Source organism: Notolepis coatsorum (assembly GCF_963971535.1).
Source record: "Notolepis coatsorum genome assembly, chromosome: 11".
NCBI classification, from domain to species: Eukaryota; Metazoa; Chordata; class Actinopteri; order Aulopiformes; family Paralepididae; genus Notolepis; species Notolepis coatsorum.
In genome coordinates, this window is record NC_140175.1 from 3221054 (window position 1) to 3240719 (window position 19666).

Below are 19666 nucleotides of genomic sequence, written 5' to 3' on the forward strand. Positions count from 1 at the left end.
CTCCAACCTGCTGCTTCATGAGAGCAATGGCGCCATCGTCTGTAAAAATCAGGTGACTGCAAGTTCTGCAACTAGTGGATGTCCCTCATCCTTGACATAAATAATTTGGTGTATAATTAAATCAAAGGAAATGCGTTTGTTTTGGCAAAATTCTTCTGCTCTGTGAAAATAAATAAATGAATGATGATATGCAATTTAAAACCAAAACTAAGGCCTCAGTATGAGTTTAAGACGTGAACATGGTCATGTTTGTTGAATACATTATTATTTTTTTATCCCAATCTTCTGAAAATCACGTGATCGGCCCCCGATCCCGATCACGTGATCGGATCGGGACATCCCTAGATATAATACTATTGCCCATTTGACATCGAGTATCTATCATTCAATTTGTGAAAAAGAAATAATCTTTTCATCCATACATTCCTGTTTTGTACCGTGGTGAATATGAGTATAGTTTTACAGTAATCATGTCTAATCCCAGAAAACGACGCTATGCAGCAATACGTGCATTTCACTAGAAACCGTGGCGTTTCTCGCCTGTATCAACAATCAATCTGAAATCAACGCTCTATTATCGGTATTAGGTTTCATCTTGAATGCATGAAAGGGTGGGGGGGGTCGTTTTCCTATGCTTTGATCGTCACCAACGGAATACGTAGAGGGAATACCGGGAACTGGTAGTGGACTTCGTCACATGGTGCGATAAAAACCACCTGCAGCTAAATGTGGCGAAGACCAGGGAGCTGGTTGTGGAGCTGGGGAGGAGGAGGAGTGCACCCGTGACCCCCGTTTCCATCAGGGGAGTCGATGTGGACATGGTTGAGGAGTACAAATACCTCGGTGTGCACATCGACAACAAACTGAACGGGTCAAAACACGCAGAGGCACTGTACAAGAAGGGCCAGAGCCGACTCTACTTCCTCAGAAGGCTGAGATCCTTCAATGTCTGTACAAGGATGTTGAGGATGTTCTATGAGTCGGTGGTGGCGGGCGCCTTCTTATACGCTGTGACCTGCTGGGGCAGTGGACTGAGAGCAGGGGACACAACCAGGCTGGATAAGCTGGTCAGGAAGGCCAGTAGCGTGGTTGGGGTGGAGCTGGACTCTCTAGCGAGGGTGGCGGAGAGGAGGAGCCTTGCTAAGCTCCAGGCCATCAGGGACAACCCCTCCCACCCACTATACACAGACTTGGCTGACAGGAGGAGCAGGTTCAGTGCTAGGCTCACACTACCTAAATGCAGCACTGAACGGCACAGGAAGTCCTTCATTCCGACAGCCATCAGACTATACAATGCATCACTGTGCCTCACTGAGCACAGAGTGGCAGTTACCATCTTCCTGGACTTAGTTTGAAACAGCACTGTGCAGCGGTTAGGTGGCATAGCGGAGATTGCGTTCGTCACCAACCCCGGAGACGCTAGGATTCGCCTGTTCGAATCCAGCTCACAGCTCCGGGGTTGTCACCAGCTTGGCTGGCCGTTCACACTAATACAATTGGCAGTATTAGAGGGTGGGAGAAGCTGGCGGGGTGGGTCCGGGTCGTTGTAAACAGCGACTCCTACAGTTCGGTCGGGGCGCCTGCTAAGTGCGGATAGGACCTGAGTGGGATAGTGTGATCCTTCCACACGCTACGCCCTCTCAGAGAATATCCACGCTGCCAGGTGAAAAGAAGCGGTTGATTGGCTGGACGTGTGTCGGAGGAAGCACGTGATAGCCTCCACTCTCCCAGACCGACTGTGGGGGGTAAGTGCGCAGCGACCAGGAAGGGGACTGGGAATTGGCATAACGACTAACATTCGGATGGGAGAAAAATCGGAGGAAAATGGAGGGGGAAAAAGACAAAAAAAAAAAAAAAGGGAAACAGCACTGTGCAATATTACACCTACTGTAGACCTCAGTATATTTTTTACTGTATTTATTTACTGTATATTTTATTCTATTTTTATTCTATTTTACTCTACTCTTATCTTAGGCAACTTGATTTGATTTGTTTTATTATTCTTATTCGTGACCTGTTCTGTCTAAATGTTTAAATGTTGAGCGATTTGCAATGTCAAATTTCCCACGGGATAATAAAAGTATTTCTATTCTATTCTATTCTATTCTAATACGTTACACACACACATTACACACAAACGCTCGGATCGCAGTGAAAGGATTCTTGGATCAACGCAAGATTGATACCATATAGCTCTTACCTTGACTAGGATGTACTCCAAAAAGAATATTCCAATTATCTGATCGCCATTCCAAGTATTGATGTCGATCATGTTGCCAACATAATCCACCAAAGAACATGAACCGGGAGTGCTTGATTCTCCTCAATCCATGCGTTATAAACGCTTGTCCTGCCCGACAATGAAAACCCGGGCCGGACTCTTTAGATTGACGCACAGGCTCAGCCCAAGCCAGAGAGTTTATTTTTATTTTTTTAAACTTTGGCCATTTCCCTGGCTCTTTTATACGTTTATCGCATTTATACTTGGTCAAGTTCGACCGACAGAAGCAGGCTGAAAGGGTTCAGATGGGGGGGAAGACACTCTGGGAAAGGCACGGCTGCAGTCCGGGATTCGAACTCGCTCAGCCCCAGATCCGTGACGAGCATGGTTGTCCACGGCGCTGAAATAGCACTCGCGGTACGTGGTGAGCTACTGGAGCTCCCAAGCCAGAGAGTTTCAAAGGATGTGCAATATCGGCGGCAGGTGGCGGTATTGGACGTTTGCGATCTCAGACTCATTCCCAATGATAATACAGGCTCCCTCGATGGATTATGAATGGGAATATCGAATAAAATAAATAACGATAGAAAACCTGACTTTTCTCGGGTTTGGCGCCCAACGCGTTAACCCGGGATATCTTGAGTCTGGCCCCGAATGTGTTAACCCTTTGGTTGCCGTTCACGTAGATTTACGTCGGGCTGCCTCCTCGTGTACCGGCTCACTACAGCCGACCAGCGGGAGGCATAGTCTAGCAACGTTCAAGACAGGGGAGGGGAGAATTGGCGATACGAAATTGGGATGGGAGAAAAATAGAAAATAAGGAGAAAAAGTGGATAAAAAAATATATATATATATATTTAATATAGGTTTAGCGCTGCAAACACCGGCATTTATCCCCATTGAACCGAGCGCTGGCACTCACGGCCCACAGCGCCCTCTGCTGAACGGCACTGGATATGTTAAGGGGATGCAGACCAGAGAAAGACTTTCATCTTGTTTACATCAGGGTCCCCCATTTTCAATTCATATAGACATTTATGACATACACAACATACATGACATCATACAGATATACAGTACTGTTTATTTACAGACAGAGTTTCTAAAAGAGAATATATACATTTGAGGGGGAGGAAACTGTACATTGGGGGGGGTTGGACATTTACCGGGGCCAGTTTCGAATTGCGGCCTCCCGTAGGTGATCTTTGAGAGCGGTTTTGAAGGTGGGTAGGGATTCACATTCTTGAAGATGTTCTCCCAAGAGTTCTATGAAGATGTTCCCCTGAAGTCGTCCTCGTCCTCCTCCTCGTCCTCCTCGTCCTCCTCCTCCTCCTCCTCCTCCTCCTCCTCCTCCTCCACAGAGCTGCCTCTGGAGAGTCTGTCGGTGAAGGTGTCCCAGGAGGTGACGGACGTCGACAGCATCACCTCCACGCTCCAACGCTCTCCGCAGCTCACCTCACTGCACCTGTCGGGGATCAAACAGCACTTCTCAAACCGCAAGCTGCTCTACATCGTCTCAGGTGATGATGGTCATAACTAGGGACGTTCAATATTGGCTTTTTTTTTACCGATATCCGATATACCGATATTGTCCAACTCATAATGTATCCCACGGTCCCTGTAGGTCAGAGGTCAGGTGATGATGCTCCCTGTAGGTCAGGTGATGCTCCCTGTAGGTCAGAGGTCAGGTGATGGTCCCTGTAGGTGTGTGTTCAAGTTTCAAGTTCAAGTTTGTTTATTATTAGTCACAATAAAATACAGAATACTTTATGATGAAATGCTTGTTTCTGTATGAGAGTGTGCTACATACAGTAAAAAGAAAGTAAGAAAAAGTAATTAAGAAGTAAGTAAAAAGTAACTAAAGGAATGTTCAGTCAATATACATTATATACAATACAGTGTAAAATTAGTAACAGTGAGGTACAATGCAGAAATGAGATGAGGTACAAACCTTAGGTTAGGGTGCAAATGAGGTATGAATGTAGTGCAAATCTCTTTAATAATTGATAAATATAGGCGGATGGGTGGCGCAGTGGACTAAGCGTTCGTCACCAACGCGAGAGACACTGGTATCGAATCCGGCTGTCAGCGTTGCCTCCGGCTTGGGCCGGCCGTCATACTGACTCAATTGGCAGAGTCAGCGGGAGGGAAGCCGGTGGGTGGGTCCTGGACCTTGTGGACAGCGACTTCTACAGGTCGGTCAGGGCGCCTGCACAGCGAGGAAGGGAGATGGTGAGGGTAGTGTGAGCCTCCCACACGTTACACCTCACCAATGAGAGTCCGCGCTGGCAGGTGAAAAGAAGTGGCTGGCTGACTCCGCATGTATCGGAGGGGACATGCGATCAACCCTCCCTAGACCGACCAGTGGGGGGCACATGCGAGCAATGACCAGGAAGGGGAGGGGGGAATTGGCACAACTAAATTGGGATGGGAGAAAAACAGAAAAACAGGAGGAAAAAGGTGGGTAGAGAAAAAGTGGATAAAAAAAAAGTTATAGATAAATATAAAGTGTGTTAAAGTGTCTAAAGTGAGTGGTAAGGTGAGTGTTTGTTTAAAGTGAGTGTGTACATGTGGATGTGTGTGTGCAGTGAGTGTAGATGATGGGTTGTTACATAGTGTCATTGTCATTGAGCGTGTGTGGGTGTGCGTCTGGTTATTATCTCATTACACTGACTTCTCGTAAACAAAATAAGTTGCATTGAATTTATTTTTTGCTTTTGTTTTAAAAGAGTCCAATCAGCGTCTGAGAAAGCTGTGCCTGGAGGACCTGAACCTGGCTCTCTGTCCGTCTGAGATCCTGCGTCTGCTGACCAGCTGTGTCCTGGAAGGTAACGCCCGCTCCAACCCCTCCGACCAGCTCTTTCTACTCCCTCCCTCTCCACATGGAATTGGTTCATATTTGCACATTTATATGAACCAAATCAAATATCCGTTAGCTTTTGAATCGCTTCGTCCATAATACTCCTGAGCAAACTGTGTTTAACCCTTTGTCGTATGGCAGTAAAAGGGTTAACCTTCTGTATTGTCGCTGTGTCATGTACAAAGGTCTAAGGACCACACAGAATAATAACTGGAGCTGGCTACACATGAGCAAAAGCAGCCTCTCTCAGTAAATGCTTTCAAAACAGTCCCGGGCAGGTAGGTAATAATAAACACAAGACGTTGTTCCAAAAATAGTAAATTATATTTATTATGCAGGGTAGGGATTTAAACCTCCACTGATATTTAAATAGGCAACAAAGGGAAAAAACAACCCACAAACAATTAACAACAGGGAGAGGGATAAAGGGAGAACACACAAGGTAAGTATAATACAAAGTAAACTAGATAAGCGCCCACAGACACTCACCAACCAGCCAGAGGTTGGTACTGGGAAAACCCCCAGCAAAGGTACCAAAGGTACAATTCCACACTCAGTGGAATTAGGCCTAAAGCCAACAAGAGAATACTTACTCCAATGGAGGAGTGGCGCAGAGGCCAACAATATCTATATACATAACTAGTACTTTAGTCCACCCGAAGCAGTAGATAAGCACAGTATCAATTCCACCACAGTGGCAAACAATGGCAACCTCACTCCACTCTGGTCACTGGCAATTGACAGAATGAGGCGCCCAGACGTGTGCGTGCTGTCAGGTATTTGTCTACCCGCCCCTCTCGAGGTGATTGCCATCAGCTGTCATTCATTAGGCAATCAGCACTCTTCAGTGTAGGGACGGGCAGCACCTGACAGGGAGAGAAAAGAGACAGCATTAGCTCTCATGTTCACACACACACACATCACATACAAAACACAACACATTAAATATACTAACCTGATGTTCAGAAGGTGTCATAAATACAGTAATAATGGTAATGACCAACCCACGTACCCAGGTACGTCACACGCTGTGAAAGGGTTAACCATTTGGTAGTGCGGTAGTGAAAGGGTTAATTGTACCGATGATGTAATAGGAGCTGCTAAACATGTGATTTGTGGGCCCCCCCCCCCCTATTGGTCGATTCAGTTTTATAATCATTGGATGAACCGGAGACACAGCATGATGATGAATTGAATATGGGGGACCCTGATGTAAACAAGACGAAAGTCTTTCTCTGGTCTGCATCCCCTTAACAATTGTGTGTATTGAGCCGTACTGTATTGTACCCATTCTGCAATCTGTTAATAAAATGTTCAATCAATCAAGCATTTCTTTCTGGTAAGGCGTTCTCTCGTGTTACCAGGCAATACCAGCTATATTCTTATCCAATCAGGTTGGTTTATTATATACAGACTGTGTGTTTGTCATCCTACCAGATTTGGTGTCAGTTTAAAATGGTCCTCGACAGGTTCGTGCCCATTTACAGAAACGGATGATTACGTTAGAGAACATTTAAATGATCGTTCTGCTTCAACCTCGACCCTGTTTTTCTACCATCCGACATCATACCAGTCAGTTCACCAACAAGCCAGTTCAGTCTTCTGGTTGCTTCCGGCTACAATTTGGTCCAACGGGGCGATTGCGCAATATGCCTTTTTCAAATCTCAAATGACTTTGAAAGAAAACATTTAGTGTTATTTGTGATGTTCTTTGTTGCTCCGTTGGATTAACTTGATTAACTTGATTAACTTCATGTCCGAGAGTCGCAGTGAACCTGCTCATTCTTTGGCCAGTTGACAAAAGCTTTAAAAAAAGATATATAAAAATAGGAACTAGGTTGACCCTTTTACCAATGTGCATTCATCTGCATTAACCCTTTCACTGCCACACTACAGAAGGTTAACCCTTTACTATCACACTACAGACTGTTAATAGATGCTGATGTTGATAGATGCTGATAGATAGATGCTGTCTGTTCTACTAGTCAACTTCACCAGCTGATAGATAGATGCTGTCTGCTCTACTAGTCTACTTCAGTGGTTCCCAAAGTCGGGGTCGCGACCCAAAGGTGGGCCGCGAGCAGCCACAGGAGGGCCGCGAGATGATTAAAAAAAGAAAGAAAAAAAAAATATCTTTTTTTTGTCAGGCCACTGAACTTAGAAGCAGGCCAGGACAGTGTTTCTAGTTGTATTCTAAAATTCTATTCTATTGTATTCTAAAATGTGACTATATGGTTTTATATTAACTTAATAAATAAACAAAAACGAAAAATCGACTTATTTCAACGAACATTTCAAACTAAATAACAGATTATGCACATAAAACGCTGAAAACAACCGAAGCAACAATAGTATTTTAATGAGGCTATTATTATTATCATTATTATTTTGCAACAAGTTAGCCCTCTCATAAATAGCACATATAAATGAATAACTAACTTGAACTAACTTAATAGGATTGAAGTGATATTTGGCTTAAAAAATCGGTCCTCTGACGCCTTATTTTCTGGGTCCCGGCCTGAAAAGTTTGGGAACCCCTGGTCTACTTCACCAGCTGATAGATAGATGCTGTCTGCTCTACTAGTCTACTTCACCAGCTGATAGATAGATGCTGTCTGCTCTACTAGTCAACTTCACCAGCTGATAGATAGATGCTGTCTGCTCTACTAGTCAACTTCACCAGCTGATAGATAGATGTTTTGCTCTACTACTGCACCAAGTTATGGCTCTGGGTGACTTTTCAAAATAAATGGTCTTCATGATAAAAAAAATAAAAATTATTAGAGGACATATTCCATGTTGAAGGTATCTTCTTCATTTAATTTTTACTTTATTTTTTCTTCTAAATATAAAAGCTGTGTCTTTCCTATGGGCCGTCTATGGGAAATTATTTTCTAGTAGGCCAGAGGGGTTTAAGCTGCATTCTAGGGCTCGGCCAGCAGGGAGCATCAGTGAGATGAAACCGCTGCTTCACCTACAAACACAATAGGGAGGTGTAGTCTGACGTGCTCTCTCCAGGGCCCTCATTTATCAATGGTGCGTACGCACAGATATGTGCGTAACCCGTGCGTACGATCATTTCTAAGCAAAGTTTGGGACTTATCAATTTGAACGTGTGCTTGACTTTGTGCGTATATTTACGCACAGCTCAGGGCATGCGTACCTGGCGCCCAGCGGTAGAATATGAATATTGCAACGAGGAAATAAGCTTCCGTGCATTAGTTTCAACACTGGCGTGTTCTGTATGACCCGTAATTCTTTATAGTTCATTGTAAAATAGCGACAGTAGTGTAATTATTGTCAAACCCTATAAATATAGCATTTGGAATAAGTCTTTCTTTCCGAATGAATGCAGCATGGTTTATATATAGGGTTATCGGAATACTATGGGGTGCACTGACTGCGCTCCGTGGGGAACTGTTTTCAGAGATAGCAGATAGGAATGAATGAATGAGGGGCAGTCTAATTGCCGAGAGAACATAATATTAACTAGAGTCCGCTCTACCCGAGACACCTCCTTCATTTGTACCGCAATTTGAGACCGCAATTGGAGCGTGGAACAAAACGCACAAATGCCATCCCCGTGCACATTCAAGTCCTCTCCACCCTCGGGTCTTTGGCCACCGGCACGGTCCATCGTGATATTGGAGATGGATCGAGCAATAGACTGTTACTGTACCACCCATGTAGCTGTCAAAGCTCCATCACAAATGCAGTTATGTGAATAGAAAGGGATTCCACTCAGTCAATGTTGCGATGCGCATTTGCCTGATACATGTCGTTGCTGCATGCCGGGAGGAAGGCAATGCTCCATGTTTTCAATTCATTCAATAAAACGGATACTTTTTGCAAGGGTTTACTGACTGTCATACAAATAATCAACCAACTACATACTGTAACTTTTCAGTGCACGTTTTTATTTACATTGTGACAACAGCCTTGTGAGCTCCCGCACACAGACATGATGGAATTCAAGTTCAAGTTTGTATTGATCACATATAGGCAGGCTACACATGGCGTAGGCTACATGGCAGTGGGATTCATTGTTCTTGTATATGCTCTCGTATTATTGTTTATATAGGCTACCTAATACCGACATCAAAATAGATTGTATGCCTCTACAAATCATATGCAGGTAGAAAATTTACGGAAAATCCACAGTGGTTAACGGTCTTTATTAGTGTTTGCGCTGCCCAGGCAGCAATGGTCTTTAGGAAGTTAATAGATATCATATCCGACATCACCGTACGTGTACATGTCTGTCAGCCTGTCGCGTATTTCTCCCATAACACGCTTCGCTCGGCTTAGTCCACTTTTCCACATTTCATGGGGGTGTTTCATTACCGTATATGGTTAATTACGGGCGGTTCTATATGCAAATACTTAAAATCGTGCACGAGCACGGAGCGTAGAACAAATGGTATTTATCAACACGGAGTGTGCGTAGAACCTGTGTACGCACATGTGATAAATCCAGATTTTTCTGTACGTACACACATTCTAAATTCTGTGCTTAACACTTTGATTACCACTGGTGAACATGGTAAAACCCTGTTAAATGCCAGCACTAGAGCTGCAACTAACGATAATTTTGGTAATCGACTAATCTGTCGATAATTTTTTTCGATTAGTCGACTAATCTAACGATTATTTTTGTCATTCGATTAGTCGACTAATCAAACGGTTATTTTTGTCACACCCTCAATCTCTGCTTCCTGTGGGCATGGCTCCTTCTCCAATGCATGTTTTACCTCACATGCTCAAGTCTGCACACCTGTGAATGTCACCCTGTTGTCCAGTCCCTCTGCCTTAACAGTTAACTTAACATAACATGATGATCCCATAGCAAATTAAAATAATGACTCATGAAACATTTGAATTTGGATCTTAAGCAACTTTAAATCAAAATGTATGAACAATACAACAATCACTCATAACAAGATAAATAAATTAAATAATACAAATTAAAGTGGAAGTGTTTAAATAACTAAAAAATATATATAGCAGACTTCTTAGCTTAACATCCCAGGGAACTAATGGGATAAATGGGGATGTTGTTTGATCCTGACAAGAGTCTCAAAGTCTGGGGTGATGGTAGACAAGCAACTCTGAGGTCATGCTCAATGTCCAATCTGTTCCTCTGCTTTGTCTTCAGCTGGACCAGAGCTGAGAAGCCACTTTCACAAAGATAGGTAGTGCAAAAAAAAAAAAAAACGTTTATTTAAAAAAAAAAAATTACGGCTAATCGACGCAAAAGTTCTTCGTCGACAAGTTTTTATGATCGACGTCGTCGATTATGTCGACTAATCGTTGCAGCCCTAGCCAGCACCCACTTCAATGATAGCGTTGTGAACGCATAATCTCTGTCTTAAATTATGGCTATGTGTCTAATCTGCCCGTCGCTTATCAATGACTTGTTTGCAGTCAACATTGTCGAAACGGATTGTTTTTTAATCGGTTAATTTCCGTTTTATAGCATTTTGAAAAGCCCTCGTTTTTCAGGAAAATATATAGATTCCGTGATAAACAGCATTTACTGGAATATTCTGGCATACACAAAAACGTTGTCATTTTTCGGCCTATTTATGAATAGTTTTCAAATAAACGCTAGATTGTCGATAGTATATGTGTACTTATAATAATAATAATAATAATAATAATAATAACTTTATTTGTATAGCACTTTTCATACAGAGGTTGCAGTTCAAAGTGCTTCACAACAGTAAAAAATACAGGCATGAGCGAGCATAGCAAGGTATGGTAAATCACAGGATCTAGCATCCTAATAGGCTCTCTGTTTACAGTTTCATTCAGTAATACAAATAATAAAATAGTTTAAAATGATTAAGTTTAAAAATAGTCTAGAAATTATAAAATAGAACGGACATACAACAACAGTAAAAAATACAGGCATAAGCGAGCATAAACATTTTAAATGTAAATACAAAGAGATAGAGAGGTAGCAAGGTTAGGCAAATCAGTTCTTCAGCAATACAAATAATAAAATAGAATAGATTAGATAGAGTAAAAAAGTGCGGTTTGATTCAGTTTTAAATAGGCTAAAAATAATAGATAGAACGGACAGTAAAAAGTGTGATAAGATTGTTCAATAAAGAAAAATATATAACAACAGAGCAGTGTATCGCTCTTAGTACTTTGAGTTTCCATCGCTCTTAACATAATACATCAGATATGATGATGAGAATGGCCCAGTTAGGAGAATCAACCTTGGCTAGGCGGTGATGTTCACGATGTACCTAACTGGAATGTTAAACAACTTTGCTAGTAGAGGAAAAGATTTAGGTCAGAAGTCATCCTCTCCTCACAACAGAGCATCACTCTAACATATAGCAAGGTATGGTAAATCACAGTGTTTCACATTAGGATCTAGCATCCCAATAGGCTCTCTGTTTACAGTTTGATTCAGTAATACAAAAAATTATAAAAATTATAAAATAGAACAGACATACAACAGGGTATTTAACATACAACAGCACAGTGTTTCACATTAGGATCTAGCATCCCAATAGGCTCTCTGTTTACAGTTTGATTCAGTAATACAAATAATAAAAATAGTTTAAAATGATTCAGTTTAAAAATAGTCATCAGTAAGAAGTAACTTAACTACTTATGCACGCTATACAAAGATGTAAAGATTAACTGAGTAGATTTAAGTGAGCCTGTGGGTGTGTGAGGGGCCGGCAAGGTTACCGTCAGAAACTCCTTAACTGGGAAATGTGTGTGTGTCTATAGCAGTGAACAGCGGGAAGGTGTATGTGTGTGTATTATCACAGGAGTGTGTGTGCGTGATGTGTGTGTGGTACTGCAGGCCGAGGGCGAGTGAAGGGGATGTGTGTGTGGAACTGGGATGTGTTGGTGTGTGTGTGTGTGTGTGTGTGTGTGTGTGAAGGTGAAGTGCAGGCCGAGAGCGAGGGCAATGTGGGATTGTATGTGTCATGTGTCAGGGAATAGTTATAGTTAGGTGTTTCCAAAGACAGAAGACACTATATCATTGGGGGATGTCATGTATGAGAGATATCACTGAGAGAAGAGAGAAAGATGAGAGAGACAAGGTGCAAAGATGTAAAGATTAAGCGAGTAGCTTATGTGTGTGTGTGTGTGTGTGTGTGTGTGTGTGTGTGTGTGTGTGTGTGTGTGTGTGTGTGTGTGTGTGTGTGTGTGTGTGTGTGTGTGTGTGTGTGAGGGAAGGTGAATTGCAGGCCGAGGGGTGAGTGGTAGAGCAAATGTGTGTGTGTGTGTGTGTGTGTATTATCAATGGGAGAATGCTTGTGTGTGTGTGTGTGTGTGTGTGTGTGTGTGTGTGTGTGTGTGTGTGTGTGCGCTATAGGTCAAAGAAAGAAACTCTTAAACTTAATTGGGCTTAAGTGAGTGGGGAAAATGGGGAAAATGATTTACCGGTGGTTACCTGTGAAATTGGGTTCCATACCAATCATTCAGGCCACCATTACTCAATATTATCCATCCAAGTGATGCATCCAACTTTTCAAACCTTGAATCGACATTTTGATTCAGTCGATTAATAGCGGCCATTATGTCCGTCGTGGTCGGCGGTGGTGCTTCATGGCACCAGTCCATTTGATCCATTCCGTAGCTTCTATCGCCGCCATATCCTCCGCCGCCATAGCCCCATGCGGGACCAATAAAGTTGTCTGAATCTGAATCTGAATATCCTCCGCCACCATATCCTCCGCCACCATATCCTCCGCCACCATATCCTCCGCCACCACGACCTCTGCCTCCACCGCCGCCATGCCCTGCTTCATCCACATGAATGGCTCTGCCGTCGACCGTGTTGCCGTTCATTCCATCCAGCGCATCTTTGGCGTCCTCGGCGTAATCGTATGTAACGAAGCCGAAGCGGCGGGACCTTCCCGTCTCTCGGTCTCTGATGACGTAGCATTTGGCGATGTTACCGTACCTTGAGAACGCTATCGCCAACGAGGCGTCCGTGGTGTCGAAGCTCAGTCCGGCGACGAAAAGTTTTACTTCGTCTGACATCTTTTGTCTTTAAGCTACAGTAGAAAACTTGTGGCAAATGGCGGAGCCTCGCGGTGCTGCTGCAAGTGAAGAGCGGGAGGGTTACATTAACATTCAGTATTCAATATGGTCTGATATTAACATTCAGTATTCAATATGGTCTGATATTAACATTCAGTATTCAATATGGTCTGATATTAACATTCATTCAGTATTCAATGAATGAATGAATGAATGAATGAATGAATGAAAACTTTATTAACAGATTGCAGAATGGGTACAGTACAGTACAGCTCAATACATACAATTGTTAAGGGGATGCAGACCAGAGAAAGACTTTCGTCTTCTTTACATTAAGGTCCCCCATTTTCAATTCATCGTAACATATATGACATACATGACATACAGATAAACAGTACTGCTACATCTATACATTTATGACATACCAGATTTGCAATTACAGTACTGTTTGTGATACAAAAAGAGTCCAGAAAGAAAAGAGTATATACATTAGGCGTAGAAACTGTACATTGGATTGGGTAGGTGGGGGTGGGGGGGGACTGTACATTGGAGGTGGTTGGGTGGGTGGGGGGGGGGGGGTTGGGTAGGAGTGGGGGGGGGGGGGGGGGGGGTTGGGTAGGAGGGGTGGGTGGGTGGGGGACACTGTACAACTGTACAAACAACACTGTACATTGGATTATTGACAAGACCATACTTGGTAATTTACTGTACATTGGAGGGGGTTGTGTTCGGACATTTACAGGGGCCAGTTTCGAGTTGCAGTCTCCCTTAGGTGTTTTTTGAGAGTGTTTTTGAAAGTGGGTAGTGATTCACATTCCTTTACAGCTTTGGGTAGGGCGTTCCACATTGATGTGGCATAATTGCAAAACGTGTTTAGTCCCTTGTTTGAGCCGAATCTGGGTTTAACATGATTTGTGGAGCTCCCTCTGGTGTTGTGATCGTGGTATTCACTGACCTTTGGGAAGTATTTTGTCATGTACATGGGTACCTTGGTCGTGTAGTGTATCTTGTAGACCAGGCCCATTGCAAGTTGCTGTACTCTGTCGTCTACTCTAAGCCATCCTAGGTTGTCAAAGTGGGTAGGGGTGAGGTGGGTTCTAGGAGTAAGGTCAAGCAGTAGTCTGACCAGTTTGTTTTGAGATGTTTGTAATTTTGTTTTTAGCGCCTTTGAGGTACTTTGGTACCATGAGGTGCAAGCATAGTCGTAGTACCCTTGAATGAGTGCTCCTGCTAGAGTCTTCAGGGTATTCTTGTTTACCAGAGAGGAGATCCGGTACAAGAATCGTGTTCGTTGGTTGACTTTTTTTATTACATTGGATGCCATTTTGTCACAGGAAAGATTTGCCTCTAGGATGGAACCCAGGTAGGTAATATCTTCTTTCCTTGTGACAATATTGTCACCCACTGTAACTGAGAAGCCGTCGGTCTTGCTGAGTTTGTTATTTGAACCGAAGAGAATGGACTCTGTTTTGCCCATGTGTAATGATAGTTTGTTATCAGCGAGCCATATGCAGATTTTGCCTAGTTCTGAGCTGAGGGTTTTTTCAACCTGTAACTTGTTCTTGTCAGAGACCAGCAGGGCTGAGTCGTCCGCAAACAGGAACAAGTTGCAGTCACAAGCTGACGACATGTCATTTGCATAAATTAGGAACAGTAGCGGACCTAGTATGCTTCCTTGTGGAACACCACAGTTTACTGTGAGGGGGGGGGATAGGGTACCGTTTTACCTCCACCATCTGCTCTCTCCCCTCCAGGTAGGATTGCATCCAGCTCACTGATAGACTATCAAAACCAATTGCTTTTAGCTTGTCAATCAGAATGGTGTGATTGACAGTGTCGAAGGCCTTTTGTAGGTCCAATATGGTCTGATTCAATATTAACATTCAGTATTCAATATGGTCTGATATTAACATTCAGTATTCAATATGGTCTGATTCAATATTAACATTCAGTATTCAATATGGTCTGATATTAACATTCAGTATTCAATATGGTCTGATATTAACATTCAGTATTCAATATGGTCTGATATTAACATTCAGTATTCAATATGGTCTGATTCAACATTAACATTCAGTATTCAATATGGTCTGATTCAATATTAACATTCAGTATTCAATATGGTCTGATATTAACATTCAGTATTCAATATGGTCTGATTCAATATTAACATTCAGTATTCAATATGGTCTGATATTAACATTCAGTATTCAATATGGTCTGATTCAATATTAACATTCAGTATTCAATATGGTCTGATTCAATATTAACATTCAGTATTCAATATGGTCTGATTCAATATTAACCTTCGGTATTCAATATGGTCTGATATTAACATTCAGTATTCAATATGGTCTGATTCAATATTAACATTCAGTATTCAATATGGTCTGATATTAACATTCAGCATTCAATATGGTCTGATTCAATATTAACATTCAGTATTCAATATGGTCTGATATTAACATTCAGTATTCAATATGGTCTGATATTAACATTCAGTATTCAATATGGTCTGATATTAACATTCAGTATTCAATATGGTCTGATTCAATATTAACATTCAGTATTCAATATGGTCTGATTCAATATTAACATTCAGTATTCAATATGGTCTGATATTAACATTCAGTATTCAATATGGTCTGATTCAACATTAACATTCAGTATTCAATATGGTCTGATTCAATATTAACATTCAGTATTCAATATGGTCTGATTCAATATTAACATTCAGTATTCAATATGGTCTGATTCAATATTAACATTCAGTATTCAATATGGTCTGATTCAATATTAACATTCGGTATTCAATATGGTCTGATATTAACATTCGGTATTCAATATGGTCTGATATTAACATTCGGTATTCAATATGGTCTGATATTAACATTCAGTATTCAATATGGTCTGATATTAACATTCAGTATTCAATATGATCTGATTCAATATTAACATTCAGTATTCAATATGGTCTGATATTAACATACAGTATTCAATATGGTCTGATATTAACATTCAGTATTCAATATGGTCTGATTAAATATTAACATTCAGTATTCAATATGGTCTGATATTAACATTCAGTATTCAATATGGTCTGATATTAACATTCAGTATTCAATATGGTCTGATATTAACATTCAGTATTCAATATGGTCTGATATTAACATTCAGTATTCAATATGGTCTGATATTAACATTCAGTATTCAATATGGTCTGATTCAATATTAACATTCAGTATTCAATATGGTCTGATATTAACATTCAGTATTCAATATGGTCTGATATTAACATTCAGTATTCATTATGGTCTGATATTAACATTCAGTATTCATTATGGTCTGATTCAATATTAACATTCAGTATTCAATATGGTCTGATATTAACATTCAGTATTCAATATTGTCTGATTCAATATTAACATTCAGTATTCAATATTGTCTGATTCAATATTAACATTCAGTATTCAAGTAGAACAGCTAGCTAGCCGTTGTGGACACTCACCTTTCCACAGCTAAACAGTCGGCAAGGTTGAGAAATGCAGGCTTCAATCTATGTTGTTTAGTCTATCTGTTCAGTACTGTTTCAAACTGTACAATCTTCTTCTTCTTCTTATTTGAATTTCCGGCAGAGTAGACGCATCGTGGCGTATTACTGCCCTCCGCAATTCTTTTTATGGGCTCTTCTTCTTCTCCTTCTTCTCTTTCTTCACCTTCTTTTTCTTCTTCTACTGGACCCCGTCATCAACTACATTGTCCATTGGAGTGCAGCTACTGCTGCTACTTCCTGTCTGAGCCCCCCTCCGCGGGACCCTCCTTGCCCCCTGCTATCTTATCCTGGGCTGCTTTGTCCCTCGCAGCCTTGTCCCTCGCAGCCCCCTCAGCCAATTCTTTACACACCTCCTTCCAGTCCAGACCTTCCAATCCCAGATGTTGAACCGCTATCCTAACAATCATCTTCACCATCTCTGTTCTACCCGTAACCTCTGCCATACCAGTAACTACCCCTGCCACGAAGGCCACAATACCTAATTTCTCCTCCCTTCCCCTGTCTCTTTCCACCTGCTCTACCCTCACTGCCAAATGCCCTCCTTCAACCCCCTGCACCCTTTCTTGGCTCCCCTGTCCTGCCCTGCTAACCGCCCCAGCATACGTCAACTTACCCTCCCTTCTCTCTCTCCGATCCGCGACCTGCTTCATCATCACCTCGCACCCCCGAAACGCTACACTATGCTCCCCACCACAACTACAGCACTTCGGCTTCACTCCCTCTCCACATTTCCCATATTCATGTTCCTCGCCACACCTAGGAAATGTTCTAGAATGTTTGATTATGACATCATACTGTGACATCACAAATGTTCTAGAATGTTTGATTATGACATCATACTGTGACATCACAAATGTTCTAGAATGTTTGATTATGACATCATACTGTGACATCACAACGGAACATGTTTGAGTTCCATTTGAATAATATAAATAACAATGTTTGGTAAGGCCGTCCCCAAAGCCTGTTTTTGGGATTCAAACTTTGTCAGGGTTCTTCGAACGGACTTTCGAACCTTCGTTTTTAATGAAAACATTTAAATATCCTCAAACTAAATCCTCAATTTGAATAAAGTGATTAATCAGATTAAATTAGTATTTTTTCTTTTATTAAATCACCTTTCCAGCCCCCTGTCAACTGTCAAATGATGTCAACTGTCAACCTGAATTAACATTCAGTATTCAATATGGTCTGATTCAATATTAACATTCAGTATTCAATATGGTCTGAATTAACATTCAGTATTCAATATGGTCTGATTCAATATTAACATTCATTATTCAATATGGTCTGATTCAATATTAACATTCAGTATTCAATATGGTCTGATATTAACATTCAGTATTCAATCTGGTCTGATATTAACATTCAGTATTCAATATGGTCTGATATTAACATTCAGTATTCAATATGGTCTGATTCAATATTTGTCATGGTCAGGGCTCGGGCCTTCCTCTGCCCCCATCCTGCCATGCCCATATATGGGCAGCTTCCTGCTGCAGCATTCCCACGCTGCCAGACGAGCATCAATCAGCGCGGCCGTGAGGGATGTAAAACTAGCTACCTAGGATCACCGCTCCAGTCCACCTCCAACCTGGATGTCCCGTATACTGTAACAGACAACAATATCAATTTCACAATTACTGTAATTTCAATATACAGTTACTGTACAGTAAATTACACATATTGACTGTGTCTCATCTCTGTATCAGAGCTCTCTCTCTCTGATGTCTCTGTGTCTCATCTCTGTATCAGAGCTCTCTCTCTCTCTCTGATGTCTCTGTGTCTCATCTCTGTATCAGAGCTCTCTCTCTCTCTCTCTGATGTCTCCGTGTCTCCTCTCTGTATCAGAGCTCTCTCTCTCTCTCTCTCTCTCTCCAGGACTCTCTCTGATGTCTCTCTCTCTCCTCTCTGTATCAGAGCTCTCTCTCTCTCTGATGTCTCTCTCTCTCCTCTCTGTATCAGAGCTCTCTCTCTCTCTGATGTCTCTCTCTCTCCTCTCTGTATCAGAGCTCTCTCTCTCTCTCTGATGTCTCTCTCTCCTCTCTGTATCAGAGCTCTCTCTCTCTCTGATGTCTCTCTCTCTCCTCTCTGTATCAGAGCTCTCTCTCTCTCTCTGATGTCTCTCTCTCCTCTCTGTATCAGAGCTCTCTCTCTCTCTGATGTCTCTCCGTCTCTCCTCTCTGTATCAGAGCTCTCTCTCTCTCTCTCTCTCTGATCTCTCTCCTCTCTGTATCAGAGCTCTCTCTCTCTCTCTCTCTCTCTGATGTCTCTCTCTCTCCTCTCTGTATCAGAGCTCTCTCTCTCTCTCTCTCTCTGATGTCTCTCTCTCTCCTCTCTGTATCAGAGCTCTCTCTCTCTCTCTCTCTCTGATCTCTGATGTCTCTGTGTCTCCTCTCTGTATCAGAGCTCTCTCTCTCTCTCTCTGATGTCTCTCTCTCTCCTCTCTGTATCAGAGCTCTCTCTCTCTCTGATGTCTCTCTCTCTCCTCTCTGTATCAGAGCTCTCTCTCTCTGATGTCTCTGTGTCTCCTCTCTGTATCAGAGCTCTCTCTCTCTCTGATGTCTCTCTCTCTCCTCTCTGTATCAGAGCTCTCTCTCTCTCTCTCTGATGTCTCTGTGTCTCCTCTCTGTATCAGAGCTCTCTCTCTCTCTCTCCAGGACTCTCTCTGATGTCTCTCTCTCTCCTCTCTGTATCAGAGCTCTCTCTCTCTCTCTCTCCAGGACTCTCTCTGATGTCTCTCTCTCTCCTCTCTGTATCAGAGCTCTCTCTCTCTCTGATGTCTCTCTCTCCTCTCTGTATCAGAGCTCTCTCTCTCTCTCTCTCTCTCTCTGATCTCTGATGTCTCTGTGTCTCCTCTCTGTATCAGAGCTCTCTCTCTCTCTCTCTCTCTCCAGGACTCTCTCTGATGTCTCTCTCTCTCCTCTCTGTATCAGAGCTCTCTCTCTCTCTGATGTCTCTCTCTCCTCTCTGTATCAGAGCTCTCTCTCTCTCTCTCTCTCTCTCTCTGATC

At 42.2% G+C, this 19666-nt stretch overlaps 1 protein-coding gene across 1 annotated transcript in view; it reads left to right on the top strand.

The window, feature by feature from the left end:
* Window positions 1–19666, top strand: part of LOC311237462 (uncharacterized protein) — a 58135-nt gene that overhangs the window by 26106 nt on the left and 12363 nt on the right. The window contains exons 6-7 of the mRNA XM_084325354.1: window positions 3583–3741; window positions 4951–5049. Coding sequence (XP_084181480.1) covers window positions 3583–3741; window positions 4951–5049 — 258 coding nt within the window. The remainder of the gene's footprint in view (window positions 1–3582; window positions 3742–4950; window positions 5050–19666) is intronic.